General features: G+C 31.6%; 1 protein-coding gene across 1 annotated transcript; it reads left to right on the forward strand.

The window, feature by feature from the left end:
• Nucleotides 1-14,201: 14,201 nt before the first annotated feature.
• LOC132744777 (hemicentin-2-like) lies at nt 14,202-18,579 on the forward strand (the record flags this gene model as incomplete). The annotated part of the gene is given in 10 exon segments (XM_060733556.1): nt 14,202-14,633; nt 14,878-15,003; nt 15,145-15,194; nt 15,489-15,714; nt 16,023-16,343; nt 16,600-16,804; nt 17,061-17,143; nt 17,269-17,479; nt 17,867-17,958; nt 18,320-18,579. Coding segments are annotated over 10 exon segments (1,905 nt in total), but the record flags the coding sequence as incomplete, so codon positions are not given.
• Between the last annotated feature and the right edge of the window lie 885 nt (nt 18,580-19,464).

Here is a 19,464-nt window from a genome sequence, read left to right on the forward strand (position 1 = left end):
TTATAATAGTTAAGTATTAAAGACAATTTGTATGAGGATGGGGTGTCACATATACTTTTTATTTATAAATTTGTTGCAAAACACAAAACGTGATATCAATCCGGTGTCTGAACAACTTAGCATTTACCTATCTTTGACCTTAAATATGTCATTCAATTACATAACAATTGTATGTCTTATATCGCAGCTTATTATAAATACATAACTTGCTGGACGAAATAGACTGCAAAGAATTACATGTACTTTACTTTTTTAATAACAAGACTTGGTATGGATTGTTGTCACCCATCAATAACAATAGAAAAGAATGAATGTCTGTACTTGCATAAAACCTTATTTGGAAAATGTCGTCGTACCTAACCGTGCAATTGCTAGATGAACATAAAAGTTATTTATTAAAAAATTCGGGAAACAAAGTCATCCTGCCAACATGTTTCTCTTCCTAGTGAAAAATAACTCACTTGACAGACTTACATTTATATATGTTATGATATAATGACATGATTTAACTCAGGTATTATATGTGATAAGTCTGAATGATACTGTGTTACGTATGTGTTAAAGGTTAAACTTGTTTGAATTTTGATCATATATCAAAAGCTACATTCAAGGTGAATTAACAGTCGCTTATGTCACGAAGACATTTATTAGCAAGTTATAAGCGGGCTTGCGAGAGATATTATATATAAACCAAGGAAGATAAATAAATCTCAAATTTTATTCCAGAGAGATGTGTCCTCATGTTCCAAAATAGCAAGTGTTATTTATTTCCACTGACTAATGTTTAGCCATAGTTTATCGTATTGAAATGTATGACATGATCTAAATGTTTTTACTGAAATTAAACTAATAAAAATGTTTTGTTCGTTTAAGACAGAACCTAATTTTAGTTGGTGCAGGAAATCATAGGTCACCCGAATAAACATAGAACTACATTGATGTTTCCCTTAAAGCAAAATGTTTTTTTTAAAATGTTAGTAAGTAAGAAACTGGAAATTAATAAATCTATTAATATTTTTTTCTTACCGAAAGCTTATTTATGTAATTAAGTTCATTGCCAATCGTGCACTTTTTAATCAAACATTTTGCACAATTGATGCTTCTAAGCAAGTTCCATTATTTTATTTAACACATTTAAACTATTATACTTAAAATGCATTTCGTTTCTAATACATTTGTATATATTATCAAACATAAATCATAAATTGATGCATTAATAATTTTCAACTACAGATATAAAAAGTTATGGATTTAATTCTATAGTAGATGAAAATGCCTCAAAACCATGTTCATTTATTGATTATATATGTGACACATTTGTGTAAAATTATTTTATTTTATTGAAATAGTGCAAATTGTTCTAACATTTCCGATGGCCTGGTAAATTCATTCAAAGTATGATTGTGAATACAACAGAAGTGAAAAGGTAACTTATTATACATGTAATAACATATGAATATACAAAAATAACCTAATAAAGGCTGGAGAACGCCGTGTTCGGAACGCAGTCTCCAATAACATCTAGCCAAACAAAGAGCACTGAACGTGGGGACGTGGGACATCGAAAACAATAAACAATATCAAATTCGTGTTATAATAGCCTACTATTTGAGATAATGCGTGAGGTTTCGTTATAACATTTCTATTTTATTCATCAATTCATCACATCAATTTGTTGCTAAAACATTAAAGACGAATCCAGTTTTCTTTCAGACCTGGCAGAAGGCATGGATTGTTGTACCAAGTGTTAGAGAACTAAATGTCTGAACTAAACTTAGCATTCACCTGTCTTTGCACGTTATGAACTCAGACTATGAAAGCACGCCATTCATTTATCTAACAATTGATTTATAATTAGCTGATATTGCAGCTTATTATAAATGCTATAAATTGCAGGACAAAACAGACAGCAAAAATGTTCACCTTTTATATTTACAATCACCCCATCAATTACAAGAGAAAAGAATGAATGATTTACTATATCGTATTAGATAACCTAACAATTGCTAGATGAACATATATGAGCCGAGTCACGACAAAATCAACATAGTGCGTTTGCGACCAGCATGGATCCAGACCAGCATGCGCCTCCGCGCAGTCTGATCAGGATCCATGCTGTTCGCTTTCAGTTTCTCTACTTGTTATAGGGTCTGTAAGCGAACATCAAACTGCGCGGATGCGCAGGCTGGTCTGAATCCATGCTGGTCGCAAACCCATTATGTTTGTTTTGTCGTGACGCGGCTCATATATGTTATTTATTTATTTTAGTTTTTTAATGTCATCAATGTTTACTTAAAAATATTCTTCTTCCTATGGGGAAGACAGGGCCCTGTACCGACTAACGCATGCATGTTTTAAAAATGGCTTGATTCAGCTCAAGTATGATAGGTGATAAGTGGTGTTATAAACAAGATAAATTAAGAGAATGTCAGAATGATCATGTGTTACGTATATGTTAAATCACATGGGGAAATGTTAATTTTTGAAACTTTAATCCTCTATAAAAAAAAATGCTCTTGAAGAATTAATAGTTGCTTATGTCACGAAGACACAAATTAGCTAGACATAATTATGTTTGCAAGGAGGATTAAACATATTTTAATAATGTTTATTCAGATTTATGAAGTATATCAAAAAAGGAAATATATGATATTTTAAATTAGTAACTAAGTAAGATAAATATTCCAAAGAGATTTTTCTTCTTGCTACAAAGTAGCACGTGTTATTAATTTTCCCACTCGCATAATGTTAGGTCATAGTCTATATTTCATTGTCAGTTTCTTTCAGACGAGTTGAGGTTGACATGTTCCTACCTTTCTGAAACTTTTTAACTGGAAAACCAAATCTCAAATTCTAGTTTGTATAGGATATCTAGTCAGCCAAATTGATATTTGACTACAAATGTATAGTGCTATTTCGCTAAACATAAAACTAAAAAAATATTCTTATTTTAAAACGAAATTTCATTGTTTACCATTTATATTTATTCTTAATTTATCAAATGGTTTATCATAGGCATATTTCAAACAAATCAATCACATTTGGTTGTAGACAGGTATCACATAGAAAAAAAATTGTCTAGTGAAAGGAGCGGCAGCTTAACACATGAAATCTATACATACACTTAAAATGAAAAATCTGCAAAGGATAATAATAAAAAATAAAAAAAATATCAATAATTTAATTGAATTTAATTTTTTGTGCGAAATTTACACCAATTTTAGTGAAAAGGGTTGCAACGATTCTTTGCGTTTTTATGTCATTCGGCACCATAAAAATGATTATTATGTAAAAACGGAGTGAGCGAACAATCTGAAATTTTGCACACATGTTATTGGTTCAGATCTTCATCAAATGGTATACAATAATATTTACGGATATACGGGAAAATACATCAATTTCCTGTATCTCAAAAAAAAACTTTAGTGGAATCGTTCATGTGCATTTTGTTGGGTCAGCATCGAATACATTTTCAAAATAAAAATGAATACCCTCGATCACGATAAGATATGATATTTTGTATTCTGTCTGTTTACAAATGAAATAAATGACCAGCCTGACCATCGTATATAAAATTTGGACTAGTGTCAATATCCTAAGCAAAGTGCAAGAAAAATCAATCGATTTATAGAGAAAAGTTATTTGAATTGTATGTTGTGTCGTGTTTTTTGTGTTATTACATGTTATTAGGATAATTTCGATTAAAAATAATAGGATTTGTGACAATTTTATTGCCATTATTGGTGTTGTCTAGAACTTATGGCTATGGAGTCAAAATAGTTAGAAATATATAATTCAAAGACGTTTGAGTAAGGCTATTAGTGTATTCATTTGTTAGATTTAAAACCACTTTAAATGTGTAAAATAATGAGTTTGTTCAAAGCGAATGTTGCCAGCGTCGGCAAAGACGGAATTAAAGCGGATCACAACAAAATTGGCATCGTGGAAAATGATACACAGTAAGGGGAAAAATTGAATAATACATCATTACCGTGAATCATACGCAACACATTTAGAATAAAACAGACATAAGCAAGGCCACATGGCAATAGAAACTGTAATAAACCTTCTTTTTAAGATATATAACATTAATAGTAAGGTTTCAAACAATTTTAATATTGTCATCGTAGGATTCCCCTAATTCAAATCAAACTAGGGAACAAATATTCAAAATCAATTTCTTATTTCATTGAATAAATAGAATACAAATAAAACAGTCTTTAGTTAAAAAATCAATAGTTAATAACTACACATCTTGAAAAACAGATTGAAACATTACTCAAACAAAACGAAAACCTTAATATACGTACAGTTGACCTACAAGCAAAAGTCATGGAAAACAATCTTATTATTTTTGGAGTTGACGAGGCCCGCCCCTTAAAAATTGATGAGCAACATGTTAATAGCAATAGTGCAGAAAAACCAATTGTTCGAGAAAATGTTGAAGAAACTGTGCGTAAACTCTTGTTTGATAAGGTTCAAAGCAACTCTTCAATTCAAACCGAGGCACCAATTTATGCCACTGACATCAAATTCAAACGCGTTCATAGAGTAGGAGACCCCAAAAAGCCGCGGAGAATAACCGACCTAGACCAATCATTGCTCAGTTCGATAGTTTTTGTGAACGGGAACAAGTACGAAAAGCTGAGACATTGTTCAATAAGTCACAAACTAAAATAAGAATTCACTAACATTTTCTGATGCAAATAGAAGATAAACGGAAGAGGCTATACCCGGCGTTACGCAAATTATCGGGACTTAAAGAGAAGGTAGTTCTAGTGAAGGACAGAATGTTCGTTAACAACAAACCATTTGATCCGGACCGGGGTACGTACTTTGATAGACACGGCACACAGAGAACACTTTCACGTCCCATTAACCCACCTAAATATGGCGAACAGCTAGGATCTTACACGCTCCGCCCTCTTACGAAACAAAACAACCACACATACTCCGACCAGCAAATTCATACAGCAGGAAATACCCCTTATGCAAAGCATGTAATCGATTGCACAACGCCCAATCCTTACGATGTTCTGAGTGATAGACGCGAACAAACCAAGAGAAAAGAGCGTTCACCATTAGATAGTGAAATCGCTTCAAAACGCTTCACCAACGAGACTAGTGATTTTCAAAGTAATGCACAAATTGATTATGATAAACGTGTCTTGAATTTGGATTCGTGCCCAAATGACAGTATCGCCGATGACCAGTGCAAATACACGGAATCACTGGACGAACCTCAACCTCAAAACACCGGGGATAGTGTAACAGTCAATTATTAGAACAGGCGTGGAGAGTCATCTTTCTCCAATCGTAACATTACTTTTACACAGTCTTCTTTCAATGATAATTGTCACACGGACTATTTTATTCAATACCGTTATAATGAGTGTTTTTGTTTTTGTACATGTACTCGATGTGACGCATGTCAATCGATCAACAACTATAGTAAATTCAGTTCTTTTTGTGAACTAAGCTATTCATCGCTGCCTAGATGCAATATGTTTGAAAACAAATTATGTTTTTGTGAAAAAAATGAGTATATTCTTAACTGGTATGTAGATTACCCTTATTATAAAAATATTGAAATTGAACATAATTCATTAAGGTGATTCTGCTTTGTCGGCCATGTTTGTTTTCACCAAGTCTGTCCAAAGTGAAAGTAGGTCAAAATTCATATAACAACAAAGATTACAATGTAAATTGATTAAACACTTGAAAGTACACTTCCAGTTCTATGTTTTAAAGACTATTTAAAACAGAAATACAAATGATAACAATAAGAATATTTACCTTGAATGTGCTACATTTCTGAAGACCAAAAACATTCTGTTGCAAAGTTTTATGCACATTTCATGAATGGCAAAATCCTTTTTAAAGTCTGTTTTAGTGCCTACAAAAGCTATTTTTTGCAGCAAATGCAAAAATCCTTCAAAACTTACCTCCAAATAAATCCGTATCTCATGTCCTTCTAAGCACATGGCCTCCATTATTTTTTGTAAAAAAGTAGTGCAAGAAAACAATCATCATTTATAGCCTTATGAACTACAATTAAAATAAAATCACAATCAAACTTTAAAATCTAACCATTTTTATGTGTAACAGTGAAGTGTGTCTGTTTGTCATGTACACAAGAAATAGGTAAATGATGTTTATTTTCATGTACTACTTTTTTACACATGTCATGGTGGCCATGTTTTTTCAAGGTCAGATAAACTACTTTCCTAAGATTTATGTTTTTTAAAGTTTTTTGTATTTTCTGCAAAAAATAGCTTTTGTAGGCACTAAAACAGACTTTAAAAAGGATTTTGCCATTCATGAAATGTGCATAAAACTTTGCAACAGAATGTTTTTGGTCTTCAGAAATGTAGCACATTCAAGGTAATTTTTCTTATTGTTATCATTTTTATTTTTGTTTAAAATAGTCTTTAAAATGTAGAACTGGAAGTGTACTTGCAAATGGCTCATCATATAAAAATGTGAGCTTGGTTGTTATATGAATTTTGGCCTACTTTCACTTTGGACAGACTTTGTGAAAACAAACATGGCTGACAAAGCGGAATCACCTTAAATCAAAATCTGACACAACTTTGCCACAATCAAATTGATACGGAGGTTTTAAGTCACTTTTTTGATAATGACAATTTCATAAATAGATTTTTCATTGACTTTTTTGATGGCTATCATTATATAAATCAATATAATGGCGAAGATGATTATTTTCAAAACATGTGCCCGTCTGTATACTGTCGCTGTAAATGCATCGATTATTTTAGTCATGTTATATATCATACATGTAACTGTAAAATGACTATGAGATTAGTAGGTCAGTACTTGTGAATTTATTGTTGCAGTACTTTTGCAGTATATAAACCAGTGCTTAAACCTAATAGTGTTCAACATGTATATGCAAACCCGTTTACTGTAAATATTGACGGTTGTTTATTTGATTATTATTGTTTCAATTACATTGTATTTTGTATTTTTCTGTTATTTTTATATATGTGTCGTGACGCGGCTCATATATGTTATTTATTTATTTTAGTTTTTTAATGTCATCAATGTTTACTTAAAAATATTCGTCTTCCGACGGGGAAAACAGGGCCCTGTACCGACTAACACATGCATGTTTTAAAAATGGCTTGATTTAGCTCAAGTATGATAGGTGATAAATGGTGTTACAAACAAAATAAATTAAGAGAATGTCAGAATGATCATGTGTTACGTATATGTTAAATCACATGGGGAAATGTTAATTTTTGAAACTTTAATCCTCTATAAAAAAAATATGCTCTTGAAGAATTAATAGTTGCTTATGTCACGAAGACACAAATTAGCTAGACATAATTTTGTTTAAAAGGAGGATTAAACATATTTTATTAATGTTTATTCTGATTTATGAAGTATATCAAAAAAGGAAATATATGATATTTTAAATTAGTAACTAAGTAAGATAAATATTCCAAAGAGATTTTTCTTCTTGCTACAAAGTAGCACGTGTTATTAATTTTCCCACTCGCATAATGTTAGGTCATAGTCTATATTTCATTGTCAGTTTCTTTCAGACGAGTTGAGGTTGACATGTTCCTACCTTTATGAAACTTTTTAACTGGAAAACCAAATCTCAAAGGATATCTAGTCAGCCGAATTGATATTTGACTACAAATGTATAGTGCTATTTCGCTAAACATAAAACTAAACAATATTCATATTTTAAAACGAAATTTCATTGTTTACCATTTATATTTATTCTTAATTTATCAATGGTTTATCATTAGCATATTTCAAACAAATCAATCATATTTGGTTGTAGACAGGTATCACATAAAACAAATTGTCTAGTAAAAGGAGCGGCACATAGGTCAAAGGGCCTAAAACACGAAATCCATACATACACTTAAAATTAAAAAAATTGCAAAAGATAATAATAAAACATATTCATAATTAAATTGAATTTAATTTTTTGTGCAAATTTTACCCCAATTTCAGTGAAAAGGGTTGCAACAATTCTTTTCGTTTTCATGTCATATAGCACCATAAAAAATGATTATTTAGAAAAAACGGAGTTAGGGTATGATCTGAAAATCTGCATATTAGTTATTAGTTCAGACCTTCATTAAATGGTATATAAAATATTTACGGATATATGGAAAAATACATCAAGTCCCTTTATCTAAAAAAAATCCTAAGTTGAGTCACCATGTACATTTTATTGGGTCAGCATCGAATACATTTTTAAAATAAAAATTTATACCCTCCATCACGATAAGATTTGACATTTTGTACTCTGTCTGTTTACAAATGAAATAAATGAGCACCCTGACCATCGTATATAATATGTTTGACTAGTACAATATCCTTAGCAAAGTGCAGGAAAAATCAATCAATTAACAGAGAAAAGTTATTTGAATTGTATGTTGTGTCGTATTTTTTTCTGTTATTACATGTTATTAGGATCATTTCGATTAAAAATAATAGGATTTGTGACAACTTTATTGCCATTATTGGTGTTGTCTAGAACTTATGGCTATGGAGTCAAAATAGTTAGAAATATATTATTCAAAGATATTCGAGTAACGCTATTAGTGTATTCATTTGTAAGATTTAAAACAACTTTAAATGTGGAAAATAATGAGTTTGTTCAAAGCGAATGTTGCCAGCGTCGGCAAAGACGGAAGTAAAGCGGATCACAACAAAATTGGCATCGTGGAAAATGATACACAGTAAGGGGAAAATTGAATAATACCGTGAATTTAGAATAAAACAGACATAAGCAAGGCCACATGGCAATAGAAATTGTAATAAAACTTCTTTTTAAGATACATAACATAAATGTAAGGTTTCAAACAATTTTATTATTGTCATCGTAGGATTCCCCTAGTTCAAATCAAACTAGGGAACAAATATTCAAAATCAATTTCTTATTTCATTGAATAAATAGAATACAAATAAAACAGTCTTTAGTTAAATAATCTTAAATTCGACTTCACATATCTGTTGAATAGTAAGTCTTAAAAAGAAGCATTCCAAAGATACAACATGTTTGTGATATAAAACAAAATACACACCATTGTTGTCAATAAGATGTAAAAAAAAGGCGCTGAATAAACTAAAGAATCTAGAGATGCAATATCTGAACAGGCCGTAACGTAAAATTTAGATTCAAAGCACGATGGAAGAACAAATGATCCCAAATATGATCGGAAACAGCAATCTTTGACTAGAAATGAAATGCTGATTTCAATACAAAAATGTATTTGTATTCAAGCTGTTATGTTATCTACAAGATTATTCCCGTGGAATTTTTTTCTCCTTCCTGAAATGAAACTAATTCATTTATAACTTAGTTCTCTAAGTTCAGTCACATACTTCGCAGGTTTTAATTGTTAAAAAGTGTTTAGTAGGTTGAAAATACACATGTCGCTTTGCAAAGCATTACAGCATTTAACGAAAATAGACAAAAAAGCATGCAATGTAAACAAAATAAAATGATGTGATCACGGCTGATTTCATATGAAAAAAAAATGCATTAGCCCAGAGGTAATTTAGTTTTCAAGCAGCCAGGAATTACACGCCTCTTTATACGGAGAAGTAAGTAAGTTTAATAATGAAAGTTCTATGATATCGTATAAACACACCTCCTGATGTTAAGTTCTTAATTAAACCATTTCCATATTTAAAAACAGAATAAATGAGATCAAGGCTGATTACATATGGAACTCATGGTAAGCACGTTAAGGATTAGACAGAAGGATTGTTAATTGTAAAAATGTATTAGCATAGAAGCAATCTCTAGCTTTCAAGAAACCGCGAATCTTTTTAATACAAAATGTTTGCTTCAGTCGGTGCTACGGGACGTGGACGGTGCTACGAAGCTTGCATCTATCACTGCCGTCAATCAAATCGAGACTGTAATATTTTCAATTTTGTCGATCAAAAAGTTTAATTATGTTTTATATATTATGAGATTAATTTATTTAGTATCCTTGCGACCATAAATTCGGTCAACTTTTTTTCTGTCCCATCTTTGCCATTTAACGCTTAAATGACAAGTTCTGTGTTACTCGTGATCTTTGAAACACTTTTACATATATATTTATATTCTACGAAAAGTGATGACATATGCCGTTTTGTTCCGGATTTATGATATGCTTAAGTGTATTTTCTTAACACTAAGATATGTTATGAAGGTACAGTTGCACCAAAACTCTCAAAATTAATGTTTTAAATAATATTTATATGACAAGTAATGTAAAATGGTGCATCAGATACGTCATCTTTTTACATGTCTGTTCTACTCTGTGGGTTTCCAATAAGCTTTAATACTAGCGCGGATTATATTTGAACGTCTGCATGTTTGCGGGGCATCAAATAACACCACTTTTTCATTACTTCTGATCTTTCTTAGACATTACATGTCAAACACTTCCGGTTGTGTCCTAAAATACATTAGTATATAAATATTTAGGGTTTCCCTTTTAAAATGAGCAGCAATATGTATTTAAAGTGATAATTTGTTAGAAACTAGAAAGCTTTTAACGGATGTTCCTAGAAGAAATCCATTAATTTAAATTTACTGTTTAATGACCGACCAAAATATAAAAATAGGTTTTGAAATTGAAATTACTGAACATTTTTCTCAGGGTAGGTTGAAACTGTGTTATTCAATAAATATTGTGCATACGTGATGGGAATCGTATTTAGACAGTATATTTCATTTATATATATATATATACAAATGTATGTTTATTTTTTCCAGTTTAATAAATGGTTTGTACGATATGACAATCGGTTATTTTCTTAGAATTGTTCACTTTTAACGGGAGGGGGGAGATGTGTAAGTTTGCGGCCGGATAGCGCAGTTGGTGTAGCCACAGAACGATATTCCAATGGTCCCATGTTCGAGGTGGTCCGGTCAGACTGCACGAATTTAACAGCCTAAGACATTTGATGCTTGGCGGAGACCGTGATGTTAAATAGTTCAAGAGTAATTGAGAAGTGTTTTCTGTATCAATGAGATTTTTTTTATTAAAAATGTGTGGGGCAAGATACAATATGGAGTCTATGTAGGCATTATGGGTGTCCCGTAACCTCCAGATATTTATTTTTATTGGAACAATGCATGATGAAACAAAGTTAAGTACACAATCATGTTTAAAGACATTTCTTTTTCATTTGACTGAGTTTTACGTCGCACTAACACAGTAGAGGCCATATGGCGACTTTTCAACTTTACAGGTAGACTCGAGGAAGACCTCAGATTCCATTATTTGCATTATTTCAGGCAGGAACAAGCACCTGAATAGAACCACCGACGTTTCGTAAGACTGCTCATGAAAGGATACAATGTCCCCGCTGAGATTCGAACGCATAGCGGTGAGGGGCAAGTGGTTTGAAGTCAACTACCTTAACCACTCAGAAAACAAAACTCATATAATTACAATGAGTCAGCCTCGTTATCAATTTAAAGTCTGATGATTTAAAAAAGAACGAAGTTATATAACTCCCTTTGTATATATTATATTCACATAATAAATTATCATACGACACATCCGATCAACACATATGAAGCCCATATCCATAATAAAATACGTATGAAAATATGACAAATCGCAATGCAAACACCCCGCCCAATCTCTGGTTTAATTTACGTCTGTTCAAATCCAGATTGTCGGGGGGGGGGGGGTAAATATTGTCTAACACATTTCATGCCCCTGCACTGGATTTCTCCCTTTGATACTAATGCATTTCAAATAACTTGCTATTTTCGTAGATTTCTACAGGAACCTAAGTTGACTGAAAATGTTTATTTTATTTACATATCCTGTTGTATTTGTATTATCTTAAGTGAACTTCAAGTTTTCTGTTTTAGACTAATATTAATTAAATGTCTTCAAGTAAAATGAATACATTGTGTTTTAACAGTCTCATTTCTATTATTCTACAATTCACTACCTTCGCATACATCATTTTTAAAATCGGTATTAAAATATAAATCAACTTGAATCAATCACTTTCGAGTCGACTTCCTGAAACCAATCAGTACTGGTGACATATGAGGAATCATGATCGTGACCCATGGGCTCGAACCCGTTATCCCTGGGTTGAGAGGAAGACAACTTAACAACTAAACCACCGCCCTCTGTATACGTGTAATATGTATGAATGGAAGTACATGTATGCGTACGCTTCCATTCTATGTTTTAACATACAGATGGACAGACAGGGGAAAATATCACGTTGAGTTTAAATATCCTACGGGACATGATATTTGCGTTGTGTTTTAAGTCTCATGGACACTGTTAAAATTGAATTGAATTGAATTGAAGACCGTTGTGTTTAAAGACCTTACGGCACATGATATTTTTGTTGTGTTTTAAGTCTGATGGACACTGTTATTAAATTGAATTGAAGATGGGGGAAATGTCCCATTTAGTTTAAAGACCTTACGGGACATGATATTTTTGTTGTGTCATTGACAATATAAATTATATAATGGTCATTTACCCGTATATTGTTTCGGGTATGAGTGAGCAACTGAATAGAACCACTGACTTTTTGTAAGCTAGCTGGATAGTACGTAACACAAATAAATCATCAAATTGTTATGATTGATATATTTCGTATTAACCAACAATTTAAACAGCAAAATGCCATACCTAGTATATATTATTATATAACTAAAGTCATCATCGATAAACTAAATCCAATTTCCGTTCAATAATAGCTAATTCTTGTGGGCGATTGAACTGTTAAGTGAAATTAGCACAATTTAGCGCTTAAATCGGATAATACTTCGTTTGTTTTTAAAACTAAAATAAACATTAGATCGATAAAAGTATGATAGGCTTAGTATAGTCAATTTCCCCGTGTTTATTTACCCGTGATTAATAACAATTTGTAAGTTTTACATATTTGGGATGCTTCGGTCGCAGTTCTGTCTATGATTTTATGTTATGTTTTTTAAAGAGAGGGAGAGAAAATAATCGATATCATAATATGTTTTGTTAAATTTTATCTTGTAAAATTTAATCTGAAATAAAACAGTTTTATATAATAGATGGTGTCTATTTGAAATGAAGCTACGAATACTTAGAGGTGATTTAAGTCATTTTAAAGATTCACTTTGAGATAATACGAATTCGTATTCGTATTTTCAGATAAGATCAAAATATAACATGTAAGTAATTTTCGTATTTTTTTTTTATTTTATATTTTATTACGTATTTATATGTGTGTTGTATTGTTGCTGTATTAACAAACATATATTACAATCAATGTGTGAAATTGTCACATCAAGTTTTGTTTTTATCACATATATATGTGTCGACATTTTAAAATTTGATGTTCACACCTCACTTTTGTTTACTCACTCAACTTGCTTGATTAGTCCGACAAACACATTTTACTCAAGTTTGTCTTTTCAAAAGTAATTAATTAAACACTTAATCATCTAATCAGTTAACAAGTCCTATGAAGCTTCTCAAAAATGTCTCTTTGATAACCGCATTTACTCAAAATGAAATTTCTACATAAAATGAAAATCTATCCGAGTTCTATTCCAAAATACCACGAAATTCACATATTTGAGTACACGCATTTTTCGAAAATAATATATACATACATAGTGCTTTAGTATTATTGTTGATATAAAGCAAATTATAATTATAAAGAAAATATTCACTCAGTGCAATTGTGGAACTATTTTAAAATTAATATTTTTATTGGTGAGTTTATTGATTATTAACTATCATGTTTACTGATAAACTAATAAATAATAGATGTTATTCAAGTTTGTTCTATAAAATTGATATAGGATTTTTCATCAAGTGGCATAAAAAATATATTTCACGAGTGGCGGTAACTTTCTTACCTCAAGATTAATATAAATCTCGTATTCATAGAAAAAAAACTTGAATTTTCTGTTTAATACATACTTTTTATTCTTTATTGACCTTACTTTCTTTAATTCTGTGTATTGGCTGAATTTAGAAGGAAGTAGTCCAGCAAGACACTAGTGAAAATATGGAAAATGTGTTTCACTGCAGTGAAAAAGTCGTTTATTAAGAACCGTATAACATATCAAAAATATGTATTACTAATAATATAAGTGTGTCTTACTTTTTATCAAAATTTATTCAATAAGAAAAGTGCGGTCACTGATACTATAGATCTACAACCTGTCTTTTTGTCACAAAAAGTTAAGTGTATACTTGATGTATGCTTATAAATAAAAGATGTAGTTACAATACATTAATAAATATAAATACTTCTTTTTTCAGATGTAGATGGAAAGAAGATGTTTCCGCTAGCCTTCGTTATTTTATCGTCTGTTATAACCGCTTCGGGCGGAAGTGACGTGGTTCTTGGAGTCCTTGGAAACACAGCGTTCATTGAGTGCCAAGTTCCAATTTCTAAGACGTTGATTTGGTTGAGCGAAAATGGAAACATTATCGCAATGAATGGGAAAGTTATAAATGAGAACTCGACAAAATATTTGATAGAAACACAGAATGGTTTACGAGAATCCTTGGTGATTCACGACCTCACTCTAGCCGACGACAATGTATTTCAGTGCTATGATATCAACAACCAAAGTTTCGTCGATTCTACAAAACTTAGCGTACTTGGTAAGTACAAAAAAACATTTTTCTTGCGTATCTTTTAAAACTACGACATACACACTTAACGCCATGAGTCAGGTTAAATTGAAAATATGACAAATCGTGAATTTACCTAATACCTAACAAATATCTCAAACAAGAGAACATGTTCAGAAAAGCAACTCAATGTGAGTAGTTGTATGATTTTAAGCATTTCCTGGAAACGAAATGTGTGCTCTCAAATCAATCAATCAATTTATTTCTATTCTAGCAAAGCCGCCAATGATGAATGCTACAGTAACACCACCGCAGCCGATGTTAGAAGGATCGGAAGTGACGTTATTATGTGAAGCAGACGGAGGAAAGCCACTTCCGGAAATCAAATGGTACAGGAAATGTAAGTAGTTTCTACATTTTCTATTTAATCTGATTTAATAAAGGAGACGTGTGTGCTTTTTAAGGCTGAGAAAAAAATCACACACAGAAAACATTACGCTGATGCATTCCACAATGATTCGTTCATTATTCATCAATTTAGTCTTCAGTCACGTGATATGTCCGTATCATCACGAACATCTTCGTAACTGCGTAATGAAAAGAGAGAAAATAAACTTTGGAACTATTTTCTCTCAGTAAATGTATTTTTTTATTATCTAGGAATCAACGTGAAAGATATTTCAAAGATTAGTTATTTTTTATAATGACTGACTTGATTGATTGGATTAATTGTTCTCTTATCCAAAGTCACGTGTACAATCACGAACGCGGCAACACGGAATCTTGAAGCCCATGTTCATGTCATGAATATGTTAAACCTATTTTCAGGCACATACATGTACTTATCTTAAATCTCGCATATAATAAAAATATACGAATCCAAAGCTCAAATGTTTATCACGTTCAGTTGTTTCTTTTACAGCGGCAAACGGAAGTGTAACGGAGGTAATCGGTAACGTAACGGATACAACGTACGCAAACGGAACCGGACATCGTATAAACAAACTGACAATAAACGTCACGAGGGATATGTACCAGACGACATTCATATGTAACATAAGTGTATCACTACTCTATCAAGAGACGTTCACTGTTGACGCAGACGTTCTTTGTAAGTAACGTGCAATGATTTTTCTTTTAGTATATATCGCATTATTAAAGAATTTTTAGATTTAGTTATTTATGAACGGTAGCATATGTTAGACGATTCTTATTTAGTTTTATAGTGAAAACGAAAGAGGTTACATTGTCAGCCTTGTTATCTTGTTTTCTTGAATTAACACAGAATTTTTCTCTCAGGATTTAAAAATGAAATGTATCAATTATATTAACAAGGCAACTTGTTCAACAAAAACATTTTTGTTAACCTAACAATAAAGGATGTATATTAATATTCATTCAACCCCGTTTTCTTGACAGTGGCGCCATCAAAACCGGAAATTACGTCACGAGAATATGACGGAAGTTTTGATGAAAACTCAGATTTGAAATTGGAATGTGCCGCTAATGGCGGAAACACTGCGCCAAACATTTTCTGGCTTATAGATGGGAACAGGGTTGGCGATGTTGAAGTTGTGGTTAAACCTCATAAAAACGGAACATCAACTGTAATAGCGTACTTCAATAAAAAGATGACACGTGCTTATAATGGTTCCGTTCTGACATGCGCAGTAACAAATAAAGTATTACTGGACCAAAGACTTCCGCCACGTGTTTCAAAAATCACTTTATTAGCTTCTTGTAAGTGATTTTTAACATAAGAAAGAACTATATTCGAGCAATTAAAGAAAATCACGATTTTACATCTATGTTAAGATCTTAATTATTTAAGCAACAGAACATTAAACACTTAAATCACAAACTCATGTCAACATAAATCCTCCTTCCCTGTTTGAGTATCTTTGAGTGATCTTAAATCATTATTTAAAACTATACTAGTATATCTCATTTAATTTTAATCTTATTTGATTGACACGTATTTTATGTAATATTACAGATAAACCAAATGTTACCATAGACCAAGATGAATATAAAACGAGAAAAGCGGAAAACGTCACTTTCAGATGTTTCGTTGATGGGAACCCATTACCACGTTTCGATCAATTATATTGGACCCATAAAGGCGCCATGATTGACCGGAAATACTATTCATTGTCAAACGGAAGTGATATCTTCAGTTTGAATCTTCGTGACGTTGAAATGTAAGTACAAAAGCTTTTTTGTAAAGTTTGCTTTACACAAAACAAAACGGTTGTTCAAATATATTTCTTCATGGACCGGACAGGTAAAAAACCGCGACAATCTAAATCAGAAGTTACAAAGATTATTAAAAATGAACCATTTATTAGTTTATACATCGATGACACCGGTTTTCGCGACATAATGCTGCATCTCAATAATAAATAACCTGAAGCTCAACGAAATAATTAATTCCTAAATGCTTTTTCTATATTTCAGTTCGGACGCCGGTTATTATACATGCCATGCCGTCAACAGACTTGGAGCCGCTTCTAGTTCGCAAGTCAAGCTCACAGTGTTATGTAAGTAACATTTTGTCTAAAGCTAAATTCTTTTGCATCATTTACGCACATAAGAATTTTAAAAATATCTCGTAATTAATCTATAACTAAAACACTTATTAACCGGCGATTCATTTATATTTCAGACGCACCCGTATGTGAATTAAGTTCAGTAAAGAAAGTTGCTGTAAGACTCGGAGAGAATGCTAGACTCAGTTGCCGCATGATGGCGTCACCAAATGACGTCATGTTTACATGGAGATATAAAAAGAATGACGAAAGAATAAGAAGGATGCAGGGCACACATGACACGCAGGGTAGCGAACTTGTGCACAATGATCTTGATCTTACTGTTGGGTATGATTTTACTAACGTATTTAACAACAACTTAGGAACAGTATCATATAAATTGAATGACAGCTGTTATTTCTATGAAGAGAAGCAACAAACAAGAATAATAATTATGTCATATATTCATTGATTAGAACAAATCATGATAAAAAAATTGTGCGCGCTGTCACTAACGCTATTAAGACGTTAGGCTTTAGCAAAAAACATCCTATTTTTATTCCACCGTTGTACACAGAGCATGCCGATTCGAAGTCACACACCCAATTGGTGACGACATTGACTATTAAGAATAATATTGCATATCGAAGATGGCTTAATACTCAAAGAGCGCATAAATGTAAGAAATATTGAATATTCATATTTTTACCAAGGTTTTTATATTTCATTTTGCAGGAGCCAAGTACGTTACGGAGAAATCGAGTGTTACGGAAATAACACTGAAGGTGAATCTGATAAGCCATGCCTCTTTGAGATTGTACCTCCAGGTATGTACACCCTTTATTCTCTCAATATCAAGTTTAGATCATTTAAACAGAAGATGTATTCCCAAATTAATTCATCAGATATGTATCTCATTTTGATTGAATATTTAAATTGCTCTTGATTTTTTATCAAAGATTCAATTTTCACGTAAACATGTTATAAAGAAAATGTTTCAACTATTAAAACACTTATTAAGTTCTATTGCTAAAATTATCAATTTTGAAAAAAAAAATATCTAACGAGACTGTTTTGTTCAAAATTTAAGAAGAAATGATCAGCTTTTGGCATAAATACTAATTAAAAACGTTGCATATCTTGAACATAAGATCCATTCTTTGAATTAACTTTTATTTTTCTTTTAAGGTCCACCAGAAATTCCAGTCAACTGCTCTACAACAGTAAATAACAGTGAAATCCAAGTAAACTGCAAAGCTGGATTTAACGGAGGATCTAAACAACACTTTACTCTGCAAAAATTGGGAAATTTTGAATACGAAACTATGCTTACTGCAGATTATCCTAACTTCCGGTTTCAGAGCTACGAAAACGTGACAATTCGCATATGCGCATTTAATGATGATTTCAAAAACATACGAAACTGCGCAGTACCATCGAATGTTTTCGTTTACGTTCAAGGTAATTATTTCTCTTGACATTATATGGCTTCGTTCCGTAATAAAAAAGCAGACATTGTTTCCTTAAATAGTTGGTATAAAACTCGCAGACGAAAATCTTCAGAAAAATAGGTCATTCAAAACATAAACATAATAACGATTTGACATGAAGTTCCACAACATAAAAACAAAATATTGTATTATTCCTTTAATCTTTATTAGAAGGAAAATAAGTCAAGAAATGAAACGTTCAATTATTTATTCTGTCGCCATGATGATAATTCATACGGTCATCTCTGGTAATGCAGTAAGTATCAACGTATATGCCTCAAGATTCATGCTATCTATTATGAAAATGTAAAAATGTATCTAAATGTAAAATTTTGTTTAGTGAACGAAGAAAGTAATTAACACATAGCAAAAGGCCTCCATGTAAATTACCAAAACAAAAGGTCAAAATATGTAAAAAAAAAAGAAAAAAAAAAGCTTTAACTAACTTAGTCATGTAGTAGAATTTTGTAGATAAATACTGCAAAACCAGTCATTAATCGCACATAACATGTGAATTATTACTTGAATCTTGATTCGTTTTACTTTTTTTAAAATCTTTTTTGTCATGTGTGATTTTCTTGAAATATTTTGGCTCATCTGGAGGCATGCGGCTTTAATGGGTAAAGATAAAGCTAAATCTAATAAAATATATTTATGAAATTTATAAATGGTAGAATCGTGTTGTTGCCATATCATTATGGAAAAATCTCGAAAGAGTTGTAACAAAAAATGTCACTTCTATTTTCACAAGTGATAAATGTACGTAAACGCAAAAAAGGTTTCGGAACAAAATATTATGCTGATACTTTATAAAGCTTTTTAACTGTTCTGCTACTATTTTGC

The sequence above is a fragment of the Ruditapes philippinarum genome, unplaced genomic scaffold, assembly GCF_026571515.1.
Source record: "Ruditapes philippinarum isolate M1 unplaced genomic scaffold, ASM2657151v2 ctg1311_1_1_1_1, whole genome shotgun sequence".
In the NCBI taxonomy this organism is placed as follows: domain Eukaryota; kingdom Metazoa; phylum Mollusca; class Bivalvia; order Venerida; family Veneridae; genus Ruditapes; species Ruditapes philippinarum.